Source organism: Sardina pilchardus, chromosome 21, assembly GCF_963854185.1.
Source record: "Sardina pilchardus chromosome 21, fSarPil1.1, whole genome shotgun sequence".
In the NCBI taxonomy this organism is placed as follows: Eukaryota; Metazoa; Chordata; class Actinopteri; order Clupeiformes; family Clupeidae; genus Sardina; species Sardina pilchardus.
The window spans coordinates 16088042-16106839 of NC_085014.1; the positions used below are offsets into that span (position 1 = coordinate 16088042).

General features: G+C 49.5%; 1 protein-coding gene across 1 annotated transcript in view; it reads right to left on the reverse strand.

Annotated features, from left to right (window-relative positions):
* The window catches only part of atp8a1 (ATPase phospholipid transporting 8A1), a 150947-nt gene that overhangs the window by 125447 nt on the left and 6702 nt on the right, over positions 1 to 18798 (reverse strand). Inside the window, exon 2 of the mRNA XM_062523848.1 lies at positions 2964 to 3078. Coding sequence (XP_062379832.1) covers positions 2964 to 3078 — 115 coding nt within the window. The remainder of the gene's footprint in view (positions 1 to 2963; positions 3079 to 18798) is intronic.

Consider the following 18798-nt stretch of genomic DNA (forward strand, 5'->3'; position numbering starts at 1 on the left):
CACGATGCAGCGAGAAACATTTGAGCTAAAATGAACTTCAAATAAAAGCTGAATATATTTAGATTCTGAGCCCCTCACATGAAAAAAAAAGAAAAAGAAAAAAGAACCTGTCCTAGTGACCTGCACCTGAGAGAACCCTCTGACTCAAGCTTTTTGTTTTTATTTATTTATTTATCCATCTTTAATATCAATGTCTTCTCGCTCCCTCGGGCGTCTTGTGGATGAGCACAGGAGAGCTGAGGCTACTAATGAGGCTCTGGAGAAACACACACACACACACACACACACACACGCCGCAGGTGAGCTAAAGGAGAGAAGGTGAGATGTCAGACACCTCTAAGCTACAGTGTTATGTCACCTCTTGGCTTAAAAATACAACCACGATGATTGGGGGTGAGGTTCGTAGCTACTGCTGGATGAAGACATCTCAGTGTGTGGTGTGTGTGTGTGTGTGTGGCTGTGTGCACGTGAATAGAGAAAGTCAGACCGAAAGAGAAAGAAAGACGAGAGAGAGAGAGAGAGAGAGAGAGAGAACGAGAAAGAGAGAGAAAGAAAGAGAGACTACTATCCGATTGACCTCTGCAGATACAGTACCCTTCACCAGCTGGAGCAACAGAACATCAATGCAGAGGACCTCACAAATTCCACTCTGCCTGTCTGCCTAGTCTGCCTGTCGCCTGTCTCTCGCGTCCGTAAAAGCATTATGCCAGCCTAATCTCAGAGTATTAGCTTTCAGCCCAATTACACCCTGGGAATCCTTGTTGTCCAGCCTATTTAGCATGCAGCCTTACTGGACCAGCTCATCATAAAAAACAGACACCCGAGGAGAGGGGGAGGGGGAGGGGGACAGGTGGAGGGGAGGAGGAGCAGAGGGAGGAAAGGGAGGGAGAGAGGGAGGGAGGGAGGGAGTGGATGTCTATAAAGATGCTTAGAATGCAACCTCTTCTTGGCCCCGGTGAGGGAGAGTGTCGTGTCCATCATGCACACACACACACACGCACACACACACATACCCCACACCTCACCGACCAACACTGCCACCACAGATAGAACACAAATACCTATATCCAGCAACATAAACACACACACAGACCTATACCACAATGTCACCATCACATCCATCAAAAAGCACTCAAATAGACACACACACACACACACACCACCACCACCACAGCCGTTGACACGCACGCACGCGCGCACGCGCACACACGCACACACGCACACACACACATCGTTGTGGGGTCATACATCACTATAAGCCTCACACATGACTTGGCGCTAGGCTGAGCTGCTGCAGTATCTTGTAGACCGCTGGCTTCTCAGCATCAGCAACAACACAATGGCTCCCCTTATTCCCAGTGCAACACGGCCGTGCGCCGCTGCTGTTTACTCCCCACTCCTCCCTCTGTCCTCTGCGCTGCGCTGCTCAGCTCTTCCATTCCTGCATCTATAGGTGCCTCTCATGTAAAGTTTATACGTCCTCCCTGGCTCCCCGGGACTCGATCCTCACTGATCTACATAAAGAATGATGGGGCGGCAACAACGATAGTCTATCCCTTCGTCTATCTTTCTTTATGTAGATCAGTGAGGATCGAGGCCCGAGGAGCGAGGAAGGACGTATAAACTTTACATGAGAGGCATCTATGTGTCCCTCCCTTCTCAACTTCTCTCCTCCATCCTCGATGCTCGGTCCTCCAGGCTCGCTGCCCACTGATCTATAAAGAACACTGGATAGACTAGCCCATTGTCGCCGCACCATCATTCTTTATCTAGATCAGTGGGCACGAGGACCGAGGAAGGAAGATAGAGGATAGATAAAAAGACGAATGAGAGGGGCCCTGTGTGTCCCTCACCATTGATGTTAATCCATTCATCTTCCTCAAAGGACACTCACTATTCCGGAAGTCACTATGTGTATTTTGTGTTTTATTTTTTGTCAACTTCACTGGATTGACCATGTTATCGACGGATCGAAATTCCATGTTTGTGCTTGTTGAAGTTCCTTGCTGCTCTCCATCTCTTGATTTCTCCTCTCCGGCTGCTTTCTTGCACACTCCCCCATTTCTGTCTTCCTCTACTACAGTACTATGCTGCATCGTCTATTCCCTCTCGGACTCCCACCCCCCACTCCACCCCCCCTTCCCTTTTTCTTTTCTTTCTCTTTTCTCCTGCTCCTTCTCTCCATCCTTTTCTCCCTTCACCCCCCCACCCCCCCAGCCCCCCCCAGCCCTTGTGCCGGTGTGCAGTGTGGAGTCCAGGTGGAGGCAGAGCCGTGAAGTGCTGCAGTGCGACTGTGGCTCGCCTCTCCAGATGACATGCGGTACGCTGCTACACTACACACACACACACACACGTGCTTGCACACACACAGCAGCCTCCTTCACACAGCCAGGCCTTTGAGCCACTGCTCAAAAGAGAGAGAAAGAAAGAGAGAAGAGAGAGAGAGAGAGAAAGAGAACATACAGACAAAAAGCAAACAAACATACAGACAGTAAGCAGGACACACACACACAGAAAAACATAACGACAAAGACAGATTCTCACAGAGCCACACAAAACCACACATACGCACACATAATACACACAGTCACACACCAATAACTGACACACACACACACACACACACACACACACCATCCTCCTTTGACCTCACCAGAACAAACATGTAGAAGAACAACACAGCAGCTTGTTCATCATTCTAAGGAAAGGCTAATGGGGCAGCTGGAGCCTACTTCCTAAAACAAACACACTTAGCCAGATTGCCCCGAGCCAGTCATGTGGGTGCCAATTCATCCAAGAACGACACACACATGTGCCCCGTCGGGTTCTAATGCCACAAGACAGGTGAATTAGCCTTCATAAATGTATCTTATAATAACTCAGTGAAGTACTCAAGTAAGTAAGCAAACAAAAAGAAACATAAAAAATGTCAGGATCATTTCACCGAGAGGGGTCGTCGTTACCTGACTCGGTTGGAGCAGAATTTGGTGAACTGAGGCTGACAGATGTAAATGAGTCTGGCATCCTCCTGGCCAGCTAAAGATGTCTTTTCAGATCCTTCTTCTGTTTTCTCATAGCCTGCGAAAACAAACAGATACAGCTTTAAGTAATTTCATCATACAAAAGAGAAAGAAAACCTACAGTATATTAGATAGATAGCTCGAGTAGACAGAGAAAAACATGCAGACCTTTTACTATGTATTGCACCAAGCTGCATCACTCAATAACACAAGAATCATATATGTATATATATATATTGAAGTATTCCAAATTGTCATTGAAATTAATCATTTGAATAGCTCTGTACATGTCACAGAACATTGAAGCTGTTTGGTTTTCACCGTCTTAACGCATGCAGGACTCAAATCCAGGATCTAAATAATACAGCACTAAACTACTACTAAATAATAAAACAAACCGCGACTAAGACTATAGCTTACAATACAGCAATAACCAAGACGGGCAACGAACGTCATGGGGCCGAATCAACACATCAACCGCATCCACCCCAGCAGGTACAGCTAGCTACAATCTCATATGTAGGCTAGTCAGAGCCATTTTTGGATCTGGTCATCAGGTCTCTGGCGATTCTAACCCCTCGTATACATCAGAGTGTTGAAATCATTGCGCAGCGCAGACACACAGTGTGTGTGTGTGTGTGTACAGTATGCGCCGCAGCTGTGGTGTGTGTGCTGCATGTTTCTACAGGGCAGCAGAGCCTCTGGTGCGGAGGGTCTCGTGACGGAGACAGAGGCGCTCAGGGCTTTGGCTCATCCACCAGCTCTCTCTCGGTCTCCTGGGTCGCCGTATGCAGACCGCAAACACTTTCAAGGAATGACGAGCAATTGATTTTGTTTTTTTTCCCCCCTAAGGCTTCACTCCATATTCATCCTCCTCTCCCCTTTCTCCCCTCTGCCTCTTTTCTATCTTTCACGCTCTCCCTCTCTTTCTTTTTCTCTCTCTCTCTCTCTTTTTTCTTCGTCTCATCTCAGAATCTCTCCAAGGACTGGCGGAGAATCAAAAACACTGCAGCGATTATGTTGTTTGTGCAGCGAGCTGCTTTTTCTGTTCACATATATATTTTTTTTTTTTCCGTTTCTTGAGGACGCGGCGAAAGCTCCATCAGGTTACGCCGGGAAGGATCCTGAGCCGTCAGTCCTGTAGGTGTTTATTTGCTGTGAGCTTTTTGTCTTTACTGCAGCAAAAACCGAGCGGGCCAAAAGTCAAAGCATGGTGTCAGACTTTGTTAGACTGCCCTTTGTAAACAGCCCCTGGTGAGGGAGGAGAGAGAGATGGAGAGAGAGAGGAGAGAGAGAGAGATGGAGAGAGAGAGGAGAGAGAGAGAGAGCGAGAGAGAGAGGAACGAAGTGGAAAAGCGAGAAAGAGAGAATGGCTTACAGAGGAAGACTGAGGAAAGAAAGGGTGAGACAGAATAAGACAGAGAAAGATGTTTGTTTCCTCATTAGTAGCAAGTGCACTAATGAGAGAACAAGAGGGATGCAGCAAGAGCTCTAGGAGTGACCTCGCTTTCACACACACACACACACACACACACACACACACACACACACACACACACACACACACACACACACACACACACACACACACACACACACACACACACACACACACACACACACACACACACACACACACACACACACACACACACACACACACACACACAGCTAACAACCACTAGAGCTTTCCCTGCATGCTGGATGACAGGGAAGAGCTCCATGGCCTACCACGGACCAGAGGCTCTCTGCTACAGGTTACAGTGCTGCACACACATCGCAGGACTTATGACAGGTCCGCTGCAAATGCCAGCTAGCGCTTTAGCGGCCTCACGCAAAGTCAAAACACGCATACCAAGGGGGATCAAGTTGGCTTACCAGGAAGCAAACCAGGAAGGGAGGACAATATTTACACAACAAGCAAAATCTCTGGACCGTGCCAGGGCATTTGGCTGTGGGACGACTTCAACGTCAAAGGGAAAAAGGCGGTGGTGTTCACACCGCAGGATAGATGTCGAGGGATGTGCCTTCTTAGTACATCAAACACTTGTGTGTGGTTAGAGGATCAACTCGGGAAAGAATTCCACCCAGAATAAACACAAGGAGTTTGAGTCTCTGACAAGGAAAGGGCGAGGGCACCTTTTCAACCCAGGCTCACGTTACAAGCTAATTGTTAATTCAATGACAGCTCAGAAGCCCTACACGCCACTTACAAAAGGCTTGGGGGTTTCTTTTTACCCCAGTGTCAGGCTCCTCACCACGAAGCCCCGGGGGCTGCCTGTCAGGACGCCGGCTAAGCTGGGAGAGGCTGGGCTCTCTTATATGTCAATCTGAGTGAATCTAGCCTTCTCGTATCTGATACGCAGTATCATGGAAGAGAGGAAAATAGAGCGAGAGAGCGAGAGAGAAAGAGAGAGAGAGAGAGAGAGGAGGGGGGAGACAGAGTTAGAGTGAGAAAGAGAGAGGGCGGAGAGGAAGGGGAGAATGGAGTCAGAATCTATTATCAGACCAAATCGCTGCTTTCCTTACTGTCTTGGGAGACAGTGAAAGCGAGCAGGCAAGTGATAGATAGATAGAGATGGATAGAGAGAAAGAGGGGGAGCGAGGGAGCGAGAGATGTGGAGAGAAAGAGAAAGAGAAAGAGAAAGAGAGATGCGAGACTGAGAGCCTGTCACACACTGCATGACTCCATCCACAAACAAGCAGCTGGTAGCGCTTTCACCTGTTCCGATGCGACGCACGATCCCCTTTCCTTTCTGGACAGACAATAGCCTTCACTCGTGGCCCACACAGGCCCGGCTAAATAATTGATTGGCAAACGGATCAACAGTCAACATCTGATCGACTGGCCGGCAAACCGATGAATTATGTAAAGTGACAGCTTGACATTAGTGTGGCACGATAGCATCTCCTCGGCAGAGACTAATAGCAAACGTCATGATCATCCTATCAAACACCAGTCACATGATCTTCTTCCAGACATCTCTCTGTCATCCTCTCTCTCTCTCTCTCTCTCTCTTCCACTCTTTCTCTCTCTCAGGATGCCGGTGTGGTGCCACAGATGGAGGAGAAATGAGTGCATGCAAAGGGTGTGAAAGGAGTAGGGGGAGAGGAGTGAAACTGGTCTCGGACAGGATGATCGTGTCTTTTTTCAACATGAGCAGACATGGCAAAAATGAGAGAGAGAAAGAGAAAGAGAGAGAGAAAGAGAGAGAGAGAGAGAGAGAGAGAGAGAGAGAGAGAATAAAACCATCCCTTTTTGTTTTGGCTGTGTCTCTCTCTCTCCGAGGCCGGGTGCTTCCACATGACATGGCCACGTAAGGCAAGAGTAGCGTAGCCATTAGCTGTAATTGAATTCACAAGCACCGAGGGGAATGAGAAACCTGTTTGTTTCCAGTGCGCGCGTCTCTCCGCGCTCTGATTGAGCCGTGGCGCTGTACGCATGCTAGGCAGCTGAGAGTAATTGGGGAGGCCGAGCCGACGAGGGCGAATGAACTCATTACCTTGACTCAGATAAGACAAGAGGCTCCTTTTCCTTTCACAACACGAGGAACAGATAAATGGAGCCGTTTGCACACAAGCATGCATCCGTGTGTGTGTGTGTGTGTGTGTGTGTGTGTGTGACACTTGTCTGAATGCCGGAGAGTGTGTGTGAGAGTGTTTATGTGTGTGTGTGTGTGTGCTTGTACGTGTACATATGCATACGTATTTAGGCGTGCTAGCATGCATGAGTATGCATATTTGCGTATCTCTGTGTCTGTGCCTGTTTCAGTATAGGTGAGTGTGTGTGTGTGTGTGTGTGGTTGGCCTGTGTGCGGTCGGCCTGAGTGCCAGAATGCATGACTTTGTGTGAGCCCATGTGTGTGTTCCTGTGCCGAGGCTGTGTACTGTATGTGTGTGTGTGTGTGTGTGTAGGGTTGCGGTAGGCTATGGGTTACAGTGTGTCTGACTGCAGTGTGCTGCCATGGCTTTATCATGCGTGTGGCCTGGGGGAGCCCAGCCGGTTTTGAATGAAATAAAAAGATGACCCACTTCAAGTGCAAAAAGCACACATGAACGCAGAAAAACAACACACACACACACACACACACACACAAACACACACAAAAACACAGCTTCCTCTTCTGCGACCAGACGTGGGGAGAGACAGGGTGGTGGCCCTAGCAAGGATCAGCCTTTGGTTTCAAACAAGTGAACTGGGCCAACGTTGCAGAGAGCACATCTACAAATCACACAATAAATCACACCTCTATAAATCACACTAGACACACACACACACACACACACAGTCACACACACAGTCACACACACAGTCACACACACAGTCACACACACACACACACAGCAAATCATGTGAACCCAAATTCCTGCATTCCATAGATTCTATGCAAAGCACATCAAGATTGACGGATGCTGGCGCCACTGCCAGACCCGTAACGCATAAGGCATAAGGGTTTTCAGAACAGCAGATTTGGAGACAGACGTCACGTCACGTCGCGTCGCGTCGCGTCACCCCGGGTAACCCAGATTTGTTTGGTGGGAAGCGGATGAACCAAATGGGGCCGGGCGCGCAGGTGAAAACACAAATGTCTCATCTGCATCGGAGCAGACAGAGCCCGTGGCCCCGGCACACTGAGTAGATTAGGAGCGGCCCAACTAAACCTGATGGAGGAAGAGAGAGAGGGAGGGAGAGGGAGAGGAGAGAGAGGAGGAAGAGGGAGTGGGGAGAAGGAGGGAGGGAGGTAGAGGGAGGGATGGAGGGAGGGAGGTAGAGAAACAGAGGGAGAGAAAGGAGGAAGAGAGAGTGGGGGGAAAGAGGGAGGGAGGTAGGTAGAGAAATTGAGGGAGAGGGAGGGAGGGAGGGAGAGAGAGAGGGAGAGGAGAGAGAAATTGAGGAAGAGAGAGTGGGGAGAAAGAGGGAGGGAGGGAGAGAAATGGAGGAAGAGAGATGGAGGGAGAGAGAGGAGGGAGGAAGGTAGAGAAATGGAGGGAGAGGGGGAGAAAAAAAAAAGGAGGCCCAGTAAGAATTCTATCCCAGCAGCACGTGACGTGATCTCAAACAGGGAGGAAGTCACACGGGGTTGTGACAGAGACCCAGGTGACCGTTTGGGATTCAGAGCCTGAGATCTGTGGCTGCCCACCCTCACGGCACGACATGAGAGACGCAGGCTACGCCACACTGGCAGAGAGGGAAATGGGCTACACTGCGGCTTCTGCAGAGCCACTCGCTGGTGCTACACGCACTTCACAACCACACCATGCACAGCACAGCAGGTGGCCAGCCATCTTGCGTCTGCGGAGCCAATTTCATCTAAACCATTTCAGGCGAAAAAACACTGATCTCAGCTGTGATAGGCCGAGATCATCCTCAAGCCCATGCCCCCCCCCCCCCCCCCCCGCCCCCGTCCGTCTCCCAGAAGTTGACATCGATTGCTGCTCGGATGTGACAAGTGACATGACTATGGTGACCTATAGCGGCAGCCTCGCCCCTGGAATCGGGAAATTCTTTTGACATTTGGGCTCCGGAGCTCTGAAATCGGAGCACCAGCTGTCAGAACGTAGCGAAGCCTCGCGGCGCAGCACTCCTCCACCGTGGTGGTGGTGGTGGTGGTGGTGGTTCCCACAAACTGCAGTGTCACAATCTATTCAGCTCCTCTCTCCTCCCTCCTTCCCTCCTTCCCTCCATCTCTCTCTCTCTGTCTCTCTCTATCTCTCTCCCTCTATCTCTCTCTCCCCCGCTCTGATTAAGGTCACGATTCACCCACCGACATTGCTGAACCTCCTCCAGCGGAAAGAAATTAACAACACAACAAACTCGGTTTCAAAAACGGCGATGTGACGTTTTGATATTGTCACCAACTGCCGAGCATATTAGCGATTAGCAGGAATCAAATCCTTTTACAGTTCAACTACACTGCACCACCACCCCCCCCCCACCACCACCACCACACACACACACACACCACCATCACCATCGCTGTCATGCTCTTCATGGCCAAATTCTGTGGAAATTGACCCAGCTACTGTAACCACTAATCATCCACTCAGACTCACTTTCCCACTCTCATGATGGGGTTACAGTAAGCAACAATGAGGGGTGAGTCACTGCAGGCTAGTGTCATCAGTGGCGTGTGCGCACATCTCAGTGTGTGTGTGTGTGTGTGTATGTGTGTGTGTGTGTGTGAGAGAGTGTGTGTTTGTGTGTGTGAGAGTGTGTGCATGTGTACATGTGTGCGAGCGTGTGCATGTGTACGTGTGTGTGTGTGTGTGTGTGTGTGTGTGTGTGTGTGTGTGTGTGTGTGTGTGTGTACGTGTGTGTGTGTGTGTGGGTGTGTGTGAGTGTGTGCGAGTGTGTGCGTGTGTGTGTGGGTGTGTGTGAGTGTGTGGGGTAATGGCATCAGTTAAGGGATGCTGCAGCAGCAGGAGGGGGGCTGTGCTCGGGGGCCGAGGGGTTGCCATTTAATTACGCTTAGGGGATTATCAGCTCAAGAGGGACTCAAAAACAAAAATGGAAAAACCCCTCCGAGTTCAAGAGCTCCCCCACTGAACAGAGAGAGAGAGAGAGAGAGAGATGCTGGGGTGGAGAGGAGAGAAAGAAAGAGAGACAGAGTGGGACATGTAAAAAGAAGAGAACAGAGAAAAAGGATAAGAGAGTGACAGAGAGAAAGCGATCAAAAAATAGAGAGAGTGAGAGAGACAGTGTGAGAGTGAGAGAGAGTGAGAATGTGTGAGAGAGTGAGAGAGAGAGAGAGAGAGATGCTGGGGTGGAGAGGAGAGAGAGAAAGAAAGAGAGACAGAGAGGGACATGTAAAAAGAAGAGAACAGAGAAAAAGGATAAGAGAGTGACAGAGAGAAAGCGATCAAAAAATAGAGTGAGAGAGACAGTGTGAGAGTGAGAGAGAGTGAGAATGTGTGAGAGAGTGAGAGAGAGAGAGAGATGCTGGGGTGGAGAGGAGAGAGAGAAAGAAAGAGAGTAAGTAATGTGTGTGAGAGAAAGAGAGAGAGTGCAAAAAAGAGTGGGATATCCCCATCCGAACAGCCTCACATTCCCATCAGTGGGGGGCAGTGGAGTGGAATGCACACAGAGCGGCTGTGACAGCCCAACTTGGCCCTGCCAGAGAGGAGCGCGGGGGGGGGGGGGGGCAGGGGGGGGGGACGCGCTGCAGATCACCCTGGCGTGGGAGGTATCCGCCGGCCAAGGCGCGGAAACGACCTGACATTCTATTCAGGGTGGAAGGGTTAGCATGCAGGAAGCAGGAAGCTACATACAGTAAACCACCTAGCGACAGAGCGCTGTGGGTTTTGTCATCGAGTCTGCCATCGCAAGTCGGACATATACTGTAGGAAGCCAGTTTCTCTGATCTATATACGAACACTTTGTTATTGCTGCGTACGCCGCAAGAGCCATTGGTTACGCCAATTAGAACGAGGCAGAAACAAAGACAAGTCATGTTACGGTCATATAACCGGATCTTGCACAGGAACAGTTACGGGATGTCCCAAAAAAAAAACCCAAAAGAAATCGAGCTCTGAGGTGCGTCCTGTGTTCCGGAGCTCTCGCGTTGCACGGTGTGATTTCCAAAAGGATTGGATTTCCTTCGCGGCCGGGTGCCCACGTGGCATTGTCAGGGGCGCTTGTGGCATGGCGTGGCATGCAGGGGGCGCGGATGGCATAGCGAGGGATTAAGCGCGATCAAGAGGAAGCACCGCTGTAAAAAAAAAAAAAAGAGGAAGGAGACCTGACAGGGAGACACAGCGCTGTGTGTGTGACTGGACTGCTAAAAACAACAACAATAACATCAACAACAACGACGGCGGCGCCCGTGCCACAGAGGGGAGGGGGGAGGAAACCCGAGCTGAGGCCGGATATGCCCCACTTTACCCTGTGGAGGACCAGCAGCCCACCCCCTTCAACACACACACACACACACACACACACACACACACACACAAACACATGCAGGTCATCCTCCTCTCCTTCCGTTGGCTGTGTCAGCTTGAGAGGAAATAGACTGGAAGCCTGACACAGATCTCAGAGGCAACTCCCCCCACGTAACACACACACACACACACACACACACAGAGAGCCACCCGGCAGTGCCCCCCAACCCTCGACCTCCCAAAAACTGTCAAGCCTTCAGGGTCCTGACTCATGTCTAATAGAGCCTATGATATTTCCGTTCTATTTCTGAACCAATCCGATCCGAGCATTCTCTTTTTGTCTTAGCATGAACAAAAAAGGACTGTCACCACCACCACCACCACCACTCCTCTCTATCTCACCCTCTCACTTATTCACTTTCTCTATCTTTCTATCCCCCTCTCTCTCTCTCTCTTTCTTTCTTTCTTTGCCTTCCTCCTTCTTCCTTTCACTCAGTCACTCCGTCAGCCGACACTAGTCGCTACTAAAAATAGCCCCCTGCCCCCTGAAGCTCTTACGTTAGCGCTTACCGCTGGGCCTCCGCTGGGGTTACGCGAGCTAGCTGCCTGCCTGCCTGCCTGGCTGGCTATCCCAGGCCGGTTACACAACTGCCCCCAACCCCCGCTCCCTCCACCCCCCTCCACCCCTCCTCTCCAACTCCCGTCCTGCTCTCCGTCCGTGATGACGGGGCAGGATGAGAGGCTTATTGGATTAATTTGGGGGTCAAGAGGAAAATTCCGATGGGGGAGGGCTTAAGGGGGAGGTCCCAGCAGGAGCTCGGGCAAGTTATCTACACTTCATCTGCCATGATACGGCCCATAATCCCACAAGGAGCGCCCAGGGCGCAGCGCGGAGCACTCGCACAGGGACCACAGGGGGACTCGACAGGACAAACACTACACAGCTGCTCTGGCCCCTGCCGGGTAACGCAACAGCTGCGCGAACCAGTGAACATGGCAATGCCGGATAACGAGATGTAGCAGTTAATGTCGTTATTAATGACGAGGTGGTGATTTGGGACAAAGGTGCACCACGAGGATCTTTCAGTAGGGAGTTCTGTAGCCATTGAAGCATGCAAGGAGGTTGATGGCAGTGGAGGTTTGTGGCCATCTCATTGACTGCACAGGATGTTTCTTTGGGTACACGCAGCAGGAGTCTTAGATCCCCCCTCCCAATTACAAATATTTTTTAAAAATTGCAAATAATCTTAAAGAACTTTAATACTGTTCATCCATAAGTGTGATTTTAGTCTGTCATACACTTGCAAGAATTTCCACCGTCTGAGTACCAATGAAAATGCATTAAGACAGTTGCCGTTTCCTATAGATCAATATTGTGCAGCAAGGCGATAACAACAGAATCAAGGTGCATTTGATCATGTGAGACTGACAAACTGACAAAAGTGTAAAACAAATAAATTTAATTAGTGAATGTGTGCCTTACAAGTACAGTGAGTCTCACTGGATAAAAAAAACCATCTCATTACAGAATAACTATGAACACCATGATACCATGGATTCAGGAGTCCGGAAAGGTCAGTTGCAATTCCAAATTAATCTTATCTGCATCACGGCGCTTGCAGAAATGTGCAGGTGAGAAGATTCCAGTGGCACACTGACCTGCAACAAAATTCCTCTCAACAAAGCAGCTAACGCAACTGAAATAAAATAGTTCAATCGTTATCGAGATAGGAGCCCGAGCCAACATGGACTCCACTGCGTAGAGAGAGTCATCAGAACTATTCCTGGGATGAAGCTTGAGCTGGCCTACCTCCGTCGCCTACTATATCCTGTGATCCCTGGGCAGGAGTTTCTCCGTTACGTGACATCGAAGACACACCGCGTAGCGAAACTGAGCAGCACGTTTTTTTTTGTTTGCTTTGTTCTAGACAGAAGCCTTTCAGAAGTCTCCTCTGGCTGTCTCTGTGCCTTGAGTGAAAGACAAGCTCCACTGCCTAATATGGGATCAAGGGCTAATGATTGCCTTGGCGAGGAGCAGAAAACCGAGCTCTGGCTTAGGATTAAAAGCCAGAGAGAGGAGAAAACCACCAACAGAGGCCTACAGGGACGCTTCGAGACAGGGTCCGGATCTCTCAAACTGCTCTCAGGAATCGACAAAGTGACATACGGGCTAATGAAACCAGGTGATATATAAGGTTGCAGACCCACGCAAGTAAACAAGCAAACGCACGCATTTCGTCGTCGCGCGTCGGCATCACGAGAGGAAACGGTAATGAGAGGGTTTAGGACGAGAGCCGTCGGTCTAATCCAGTTCTTTCTTGACACATTAGAGCGAGGAGCTTGCATAATTAATTACTGCAGAGGAAAAGTCTCCACAGAGAACGGAAGGGCACAAGTGCTCTCCACAAGCGCCCGCTGATTGATGGAGCGTTGATGGAGCGTTGATGGAGCGTTCCTGCCGGCTGAACAACCAACCACACAGACAGACAGACGGCTGGCGAAGGGGCGAAGCCAATAGCACAGGGCCTCTTGCTAATGAGCATAGAGAGGACATAAAGGGAGAGAATGACAGAAAGTCAGGGAGAGACAGCGAGTGAGAAAGAGAAAGGAATAGAGAGAAAATAGAGATAAAAAGATCAAATGGGGAAAGAGCAAAAGAAAGGGGGGGGTGGACAGAGAAGAGAGGCTGAGGAGGAAAGAGAAAGAGAAAGAGTCGGTATCATATGCAGTGAAACTTCATTTGATGCCTTGCTGCATGCTCCAACCAGTAGCCAACGCTGGCAAACTATCCACTTGGACTCCGTCACCAGTCATTCCCTTGTGCAATACTGAGTGGCAGGGACAGCTACAGCAACAGCGGCCAAGAAGAAGCATTCACCCCACCACAGAACTAATGTATGTAACATGTGTGGAAAATATAATTGTATATTAAAGTGTCTCTTGTCCCTGTCCGGTTTGCTTTTGCTGGGTGACGGTATGTCATGTGTTCAAAAAAGTTATTGTGTTCACATCCCACCTTATCTTCTGGCAGGTGCAGGATAAATGAAACTCGCTTCAGTAAAAAAAAATGGCGGCATCATATGTCAATCATATCAACATCCCCATCCCATATTTGTGCAGCCCATTTCTAAAAGGTCTTTGGCTGATGGAGAGCAGGGGATTCAGGGGAAAAAGTCCATTATTAAAATGGCCACCCCCCCAACCCATCACACTGGGGGACAAAGAGAGGCTTTTAGTGGGTTTTTACGGATTTTATTCTCTTGCTACATCCATTCGTGTGTGTCCTCTTTCTTCTCTGCATGCAGCCACGATTGGCTGATAACGACAGACTAGTTGGAGGCTGACACACATTCCACTGCACTGAAGGGACACTGCTGTCAATGGTCCCCTGTGGAAACCTGTTTTCATCCGAGCTGCGCTAATTTCATTAGCGGCGGCCAGAGACTGGCTGACACCTCCCTCAGCCAGACACTGGGGGGGGGGGGGGCAGTGGGGGTGGGCGGGTGGGTGTGGTTTGGTGGAGGCTGGGCGGGGAGGGGGGCTGATGCTGTGAGAGAAACAAGGACACGGATCGAAGGAGGGGCTTGGCGAGTGTGGGATGTGTTGAGATGTGGGATGGGTTGGCAGTGTTGGCTGTGGAGAGTTGCTTTCAACAAACCAGCCATTAGCGTTTGTTGTGTGGAAGAGGGGAAAAAAAAAAACAACGGATTCTATTCCCGGCTACTTTCATTTTGAAGCCAGCCGTCGTGGTGCTTGTATGTGTAACCCCACTACCCCCTGCCTAGCCCGTGTCCTTGCCCAGAGGTCAGCGAGGAATCGGGCAACAAACAGGAAAGCTGAGAATAGCAGAAGAGCAGGGGGCAAAGGAGAGCTGCATGGAGCTCCAGGAATGGAGAGAGAAAGAAAGAGAGTGAGAGAGAGAGAGAGAGAGAGAGAAAGGGAAATAATTAAGTATGGGAAAAGAGAGAGAGAAGGAGAAAGACCAAAAGAGACAGGCTGTGACCAAAATAGAGAAAGAAATGAATAGAAAGAGAAAGAGAGACAGAGTGAGTGAGAGAGAGGGAGTGAGGGAGGAGGCAGGAGGACGACAGGCGGATCCCTCTCGAAGGAAGGCCCCTGGAGGAGAGATCAATGGCGGCCGAGTGGTTTAATGAGTTTGGCCATGGGCCAGATGTGTGGATTACTGTCTGTGTTAGCCAACAGACAAGCAGGCAGGACAATGGCACAGGGGAGGGTGCGTGGAGGAGGCAGCAGTGCCAGAAGGAGGTGCCCGGTGGGAGTGAACTACGAGTTGGCCCTGCACCACCAACCAATGACAAGGGACATTCCCCTCTCCTTCTCTGGAGAAGAGAATTGTCCACAAAGGATGGAGTTCTCTTCTCAGACATCAACTTGTCCGATTCCCATAATGCCTTGCGTGTCTTCTTGCGCAAGAGTCAAAATCTGTAGAGCGGAGAGGGGAAGAGGTACAGTAGGCTGTTGTGTAAGTATTTGAAAGTCAAAACATAGCGGTTGGGATGTCGATGTGAGCTTCAATCACAGGTGCTCTGCTGTGTTCACGAAACAAAAGTAAACCAGGCACACGGGTAGGCTGTCAAGGCATGTTTGCCGCCTCCGCAACACAACCACAACCTACAGACGCTTTCATCTTTGCCCCCATCAACACCGAAAGTGATGGTATGATGACTGGTATGAAACCTTTGCTGTTGTTCGCCTGACAGGAAAGATGATTAGATAAGAACCATAAATGCTAACTGAAGCAGTCAGGGTTCCCATTGAAGTCAAAAAGATATGTAAAATGTAAAAATGTAAAATGTTAAATTCCACGACTTTTCTGTGACGAAAACCTGCATTTCCACGACCTTGTTTAGAATGAATCGTACAATATGCCGCTCAGACTTCAGAGTGGCCGCGTAGCTTTCAAGAATATTTGACTTTGATTATATGGGAAAAAACTGCTGACAAATTTCCCTGATATTCCATGTCTGGAATAGACAAATTCCCATGATATTCCAGAAATTCCATGGCTTATGGTAACCCTGAAATCCTGGTCGCCCCTCATGAGAAAGGACAGTTAAGGTGTGGGCTCTTACTTGAAAGATCATTACAGCACCTCTGTCAACACGGCGAAGACAGAGCGGGTGTCGTAGCAGCGTGACAGCAGGCACAATAGAGACGGCCGTAAAAAGCACGCCAGCGTGCGGGACCTGCCTTGACATCCGAGAACACGGAGCAGAGGGCCGCGGAAAGAAATATGGCCGTGAGGCACGAAGCTGACAGGTCAGGGAGCAGCATGTGGGGGCAGAGCGATCACTAAAAGGACACTCGCGGAGGGCCTAAATCAGGGGTCATCACATAAATCTCACCTGCGGGGCCAAACACTTCCACAGCGGGGGGGGACACAGGCTGCATTATCTTTAAAGGCTTCTTTAACAGGCCTTGTGAAAGCGAAAATTCAAGGATAGGTTGTTTGGGTTGGTAGTTTGAGTTTGGGTTGGCGGAGGACCTGAACAGTGGGGAACTAAGTGACAATCCAAGCCACACACAGAGAACAAAGAGGACAACAAAGTATGTGATGGCCGCATACTTCCAAGAATAACCGAGACTGACCTCAGAAATGCCTTAGATGAACCCGTAGGCTCTAACAGCTTCTAGCAAATGAATTCCGTGGTCATCACAGAGAGTGGCCTCAGAGAGATCAGACCATCAGAGGGAGGGCCCTGCCCCTGACCGCAGTGCTCATACCTTTGATGGGGTTTCCAGTAAAAACCGGCCTCTGCAGCCTCTGATTGCTGTAATCTGAAACCCCAACTTGACCTGGATGAGAACATGGAAACACAATGCCTTCCAAATGTCACCGAGCCAAAAGGAGGTGACAGGAGAGAGATGTCCGTAATCAACACATGCGGAGGCTATATCCAGCTGCTGGGGGGAGAGGAGGAGGAGGGGGAGAGGAGGAAGAAGAGGGGACGAGGGACAGGGAGGACAGGAGAGAAGATGAGAGGAGGTGGGAAAGGTAGGAAGAGAGGAGAAGAGAATGGAGGGGGAAGGAAAGGAGAAGGAATTTGAAGAGAAGGCTGGAGAGAAGAGGAGAGGAGAGGAGAGGAGAGAAAAGAAGATGAGAGAAGGGAGGCGGGTAGCACAAGCTAATAAAGCTGCAAGGTATTCGAGCAGGTCGATGACGCCGCTTCACACAGGAGGCCAGTGGTCCCAGTGGCGTCAGAGGACTCAACAAGACCCAGCTGCTCGATACACACGCGGGGCTGGCCACGCCCAGGGGCCAGGGGGGAGGGGAGCGAGAGGAGACTATTGATCACGCAGTAACGCACAGATGAAGCAGAGCTAACCTCAAATATCTACTATCGTGTAAATTAACGGAACAACAATTTGTGACAGAGCTCATGTAACACACAATGGCAAAAAAACAAAGGCAACATTAAAAAAAAATAATGGAGCTGAATGAACAGAAGGTGCAAAAAGGACCCATTTTGGTTGATTGTGGTTCTCCTGTTGTGATTTGCATACAGATGCACAACCAAAGGGGAAGCCTTGCTGGTTGCTTCAGGCTAAGTGGAAAGGCCTTGCTTGTGTTATGTTGGCCCTCTCTTGAATGATCGGCGTGCTGTTGTTTGACCCATAATCTCCTCAGAGCTTTTGGCTCAGGTCAACACCCTCCCGCAGCGCAAACAGCCAAACCAGTTTGTCCTGTGCGTTTCTGGCTAACGCTAGTCGGAACAGCAAAGGGAAAAAAAATCATAATAATAATAAATAAAATGGGAAAAAAAGAGAGAAGCTCAGCACATGTGCATGATTCATTCATACTGCAAATTAATATTTCAGCAGTGAAAGGGCCTGATCTATATATTCATGACTGCACACAGGCCCTTGCAGGGCTTTAAGTCTCTCTCAGGGAAAAAAAAAAAAAAAAAAAACCTACCGGAGGCTTAGACTGGTCTGTGATTATGGATATTGCGCCGCTGTGGGACTGATACAGAGTAGCCGATGGCAACGCTTATCCTCATAGGGAACCAGTGATAGAAAAATGAAACGCCGCCTACCTCCAAAGCAAAAAAAAGGCAAAGGAACTATGAGTCAAGCACCATTAACCCCCCACACACACTCTAACACACACAGACACACACACACACACACACACTTCCCCCTGCCTCCAGGAACTAAACTGGACTGAACTAGAGTAGGCTTTGGCCAGTAGTGGACAGGAACAAGGAAGGAGGAACTGACTGGAGTGTCAGTGGTGGGTGGCCTCATGAGATTAAGGCGAAGATGTGATGAGTCTATGGAAGGAAAGGATAAGAGAGAGGGGGAGGGAGAAAGGGATGAGCCATTAAGCACAGAGAGAGAGAGAGGGGGGGGGGTCTAAGAGTCAGCTTCTATGAAAATCATCGATACTGTCTTCATTTTTAGATGCTGATGTTAATGGTGCTGTTAATCTAACACTGGTGACATTAATGCAGGTAATGCTGGAGAAGTAATAAGATGACTCACTCCTGTTGAAAAGTCCCCACAAAACAAATATACCTCGTTTACTCCCATGATCCCATCGATGAAGATGCACGGTGCACTTTGCATGAACAAACAGAATCAAACTGTTTGAGACTGAATCTTTACCCAGAAAAAAACCCCAGCACAAATGACATGACTATTAGCAGTGTACTGTACGTCTTTCCCTTTTCACACTGAAACACTTTAAACATCCTACAGTACAGTTGCAATAAGTGGAGGAGTTGGTGCAAGATTTGTAGTGAAGCAGAACGCAATTCACAGAAAAACCTAAGCCATGCAATCATTGCATCAGCGGAGAGGGTGGGAGAGGGCTCACACCAGTGATCATGACACATTGTGAATCCGCACCATTCACAAGCTTCACTAATACATC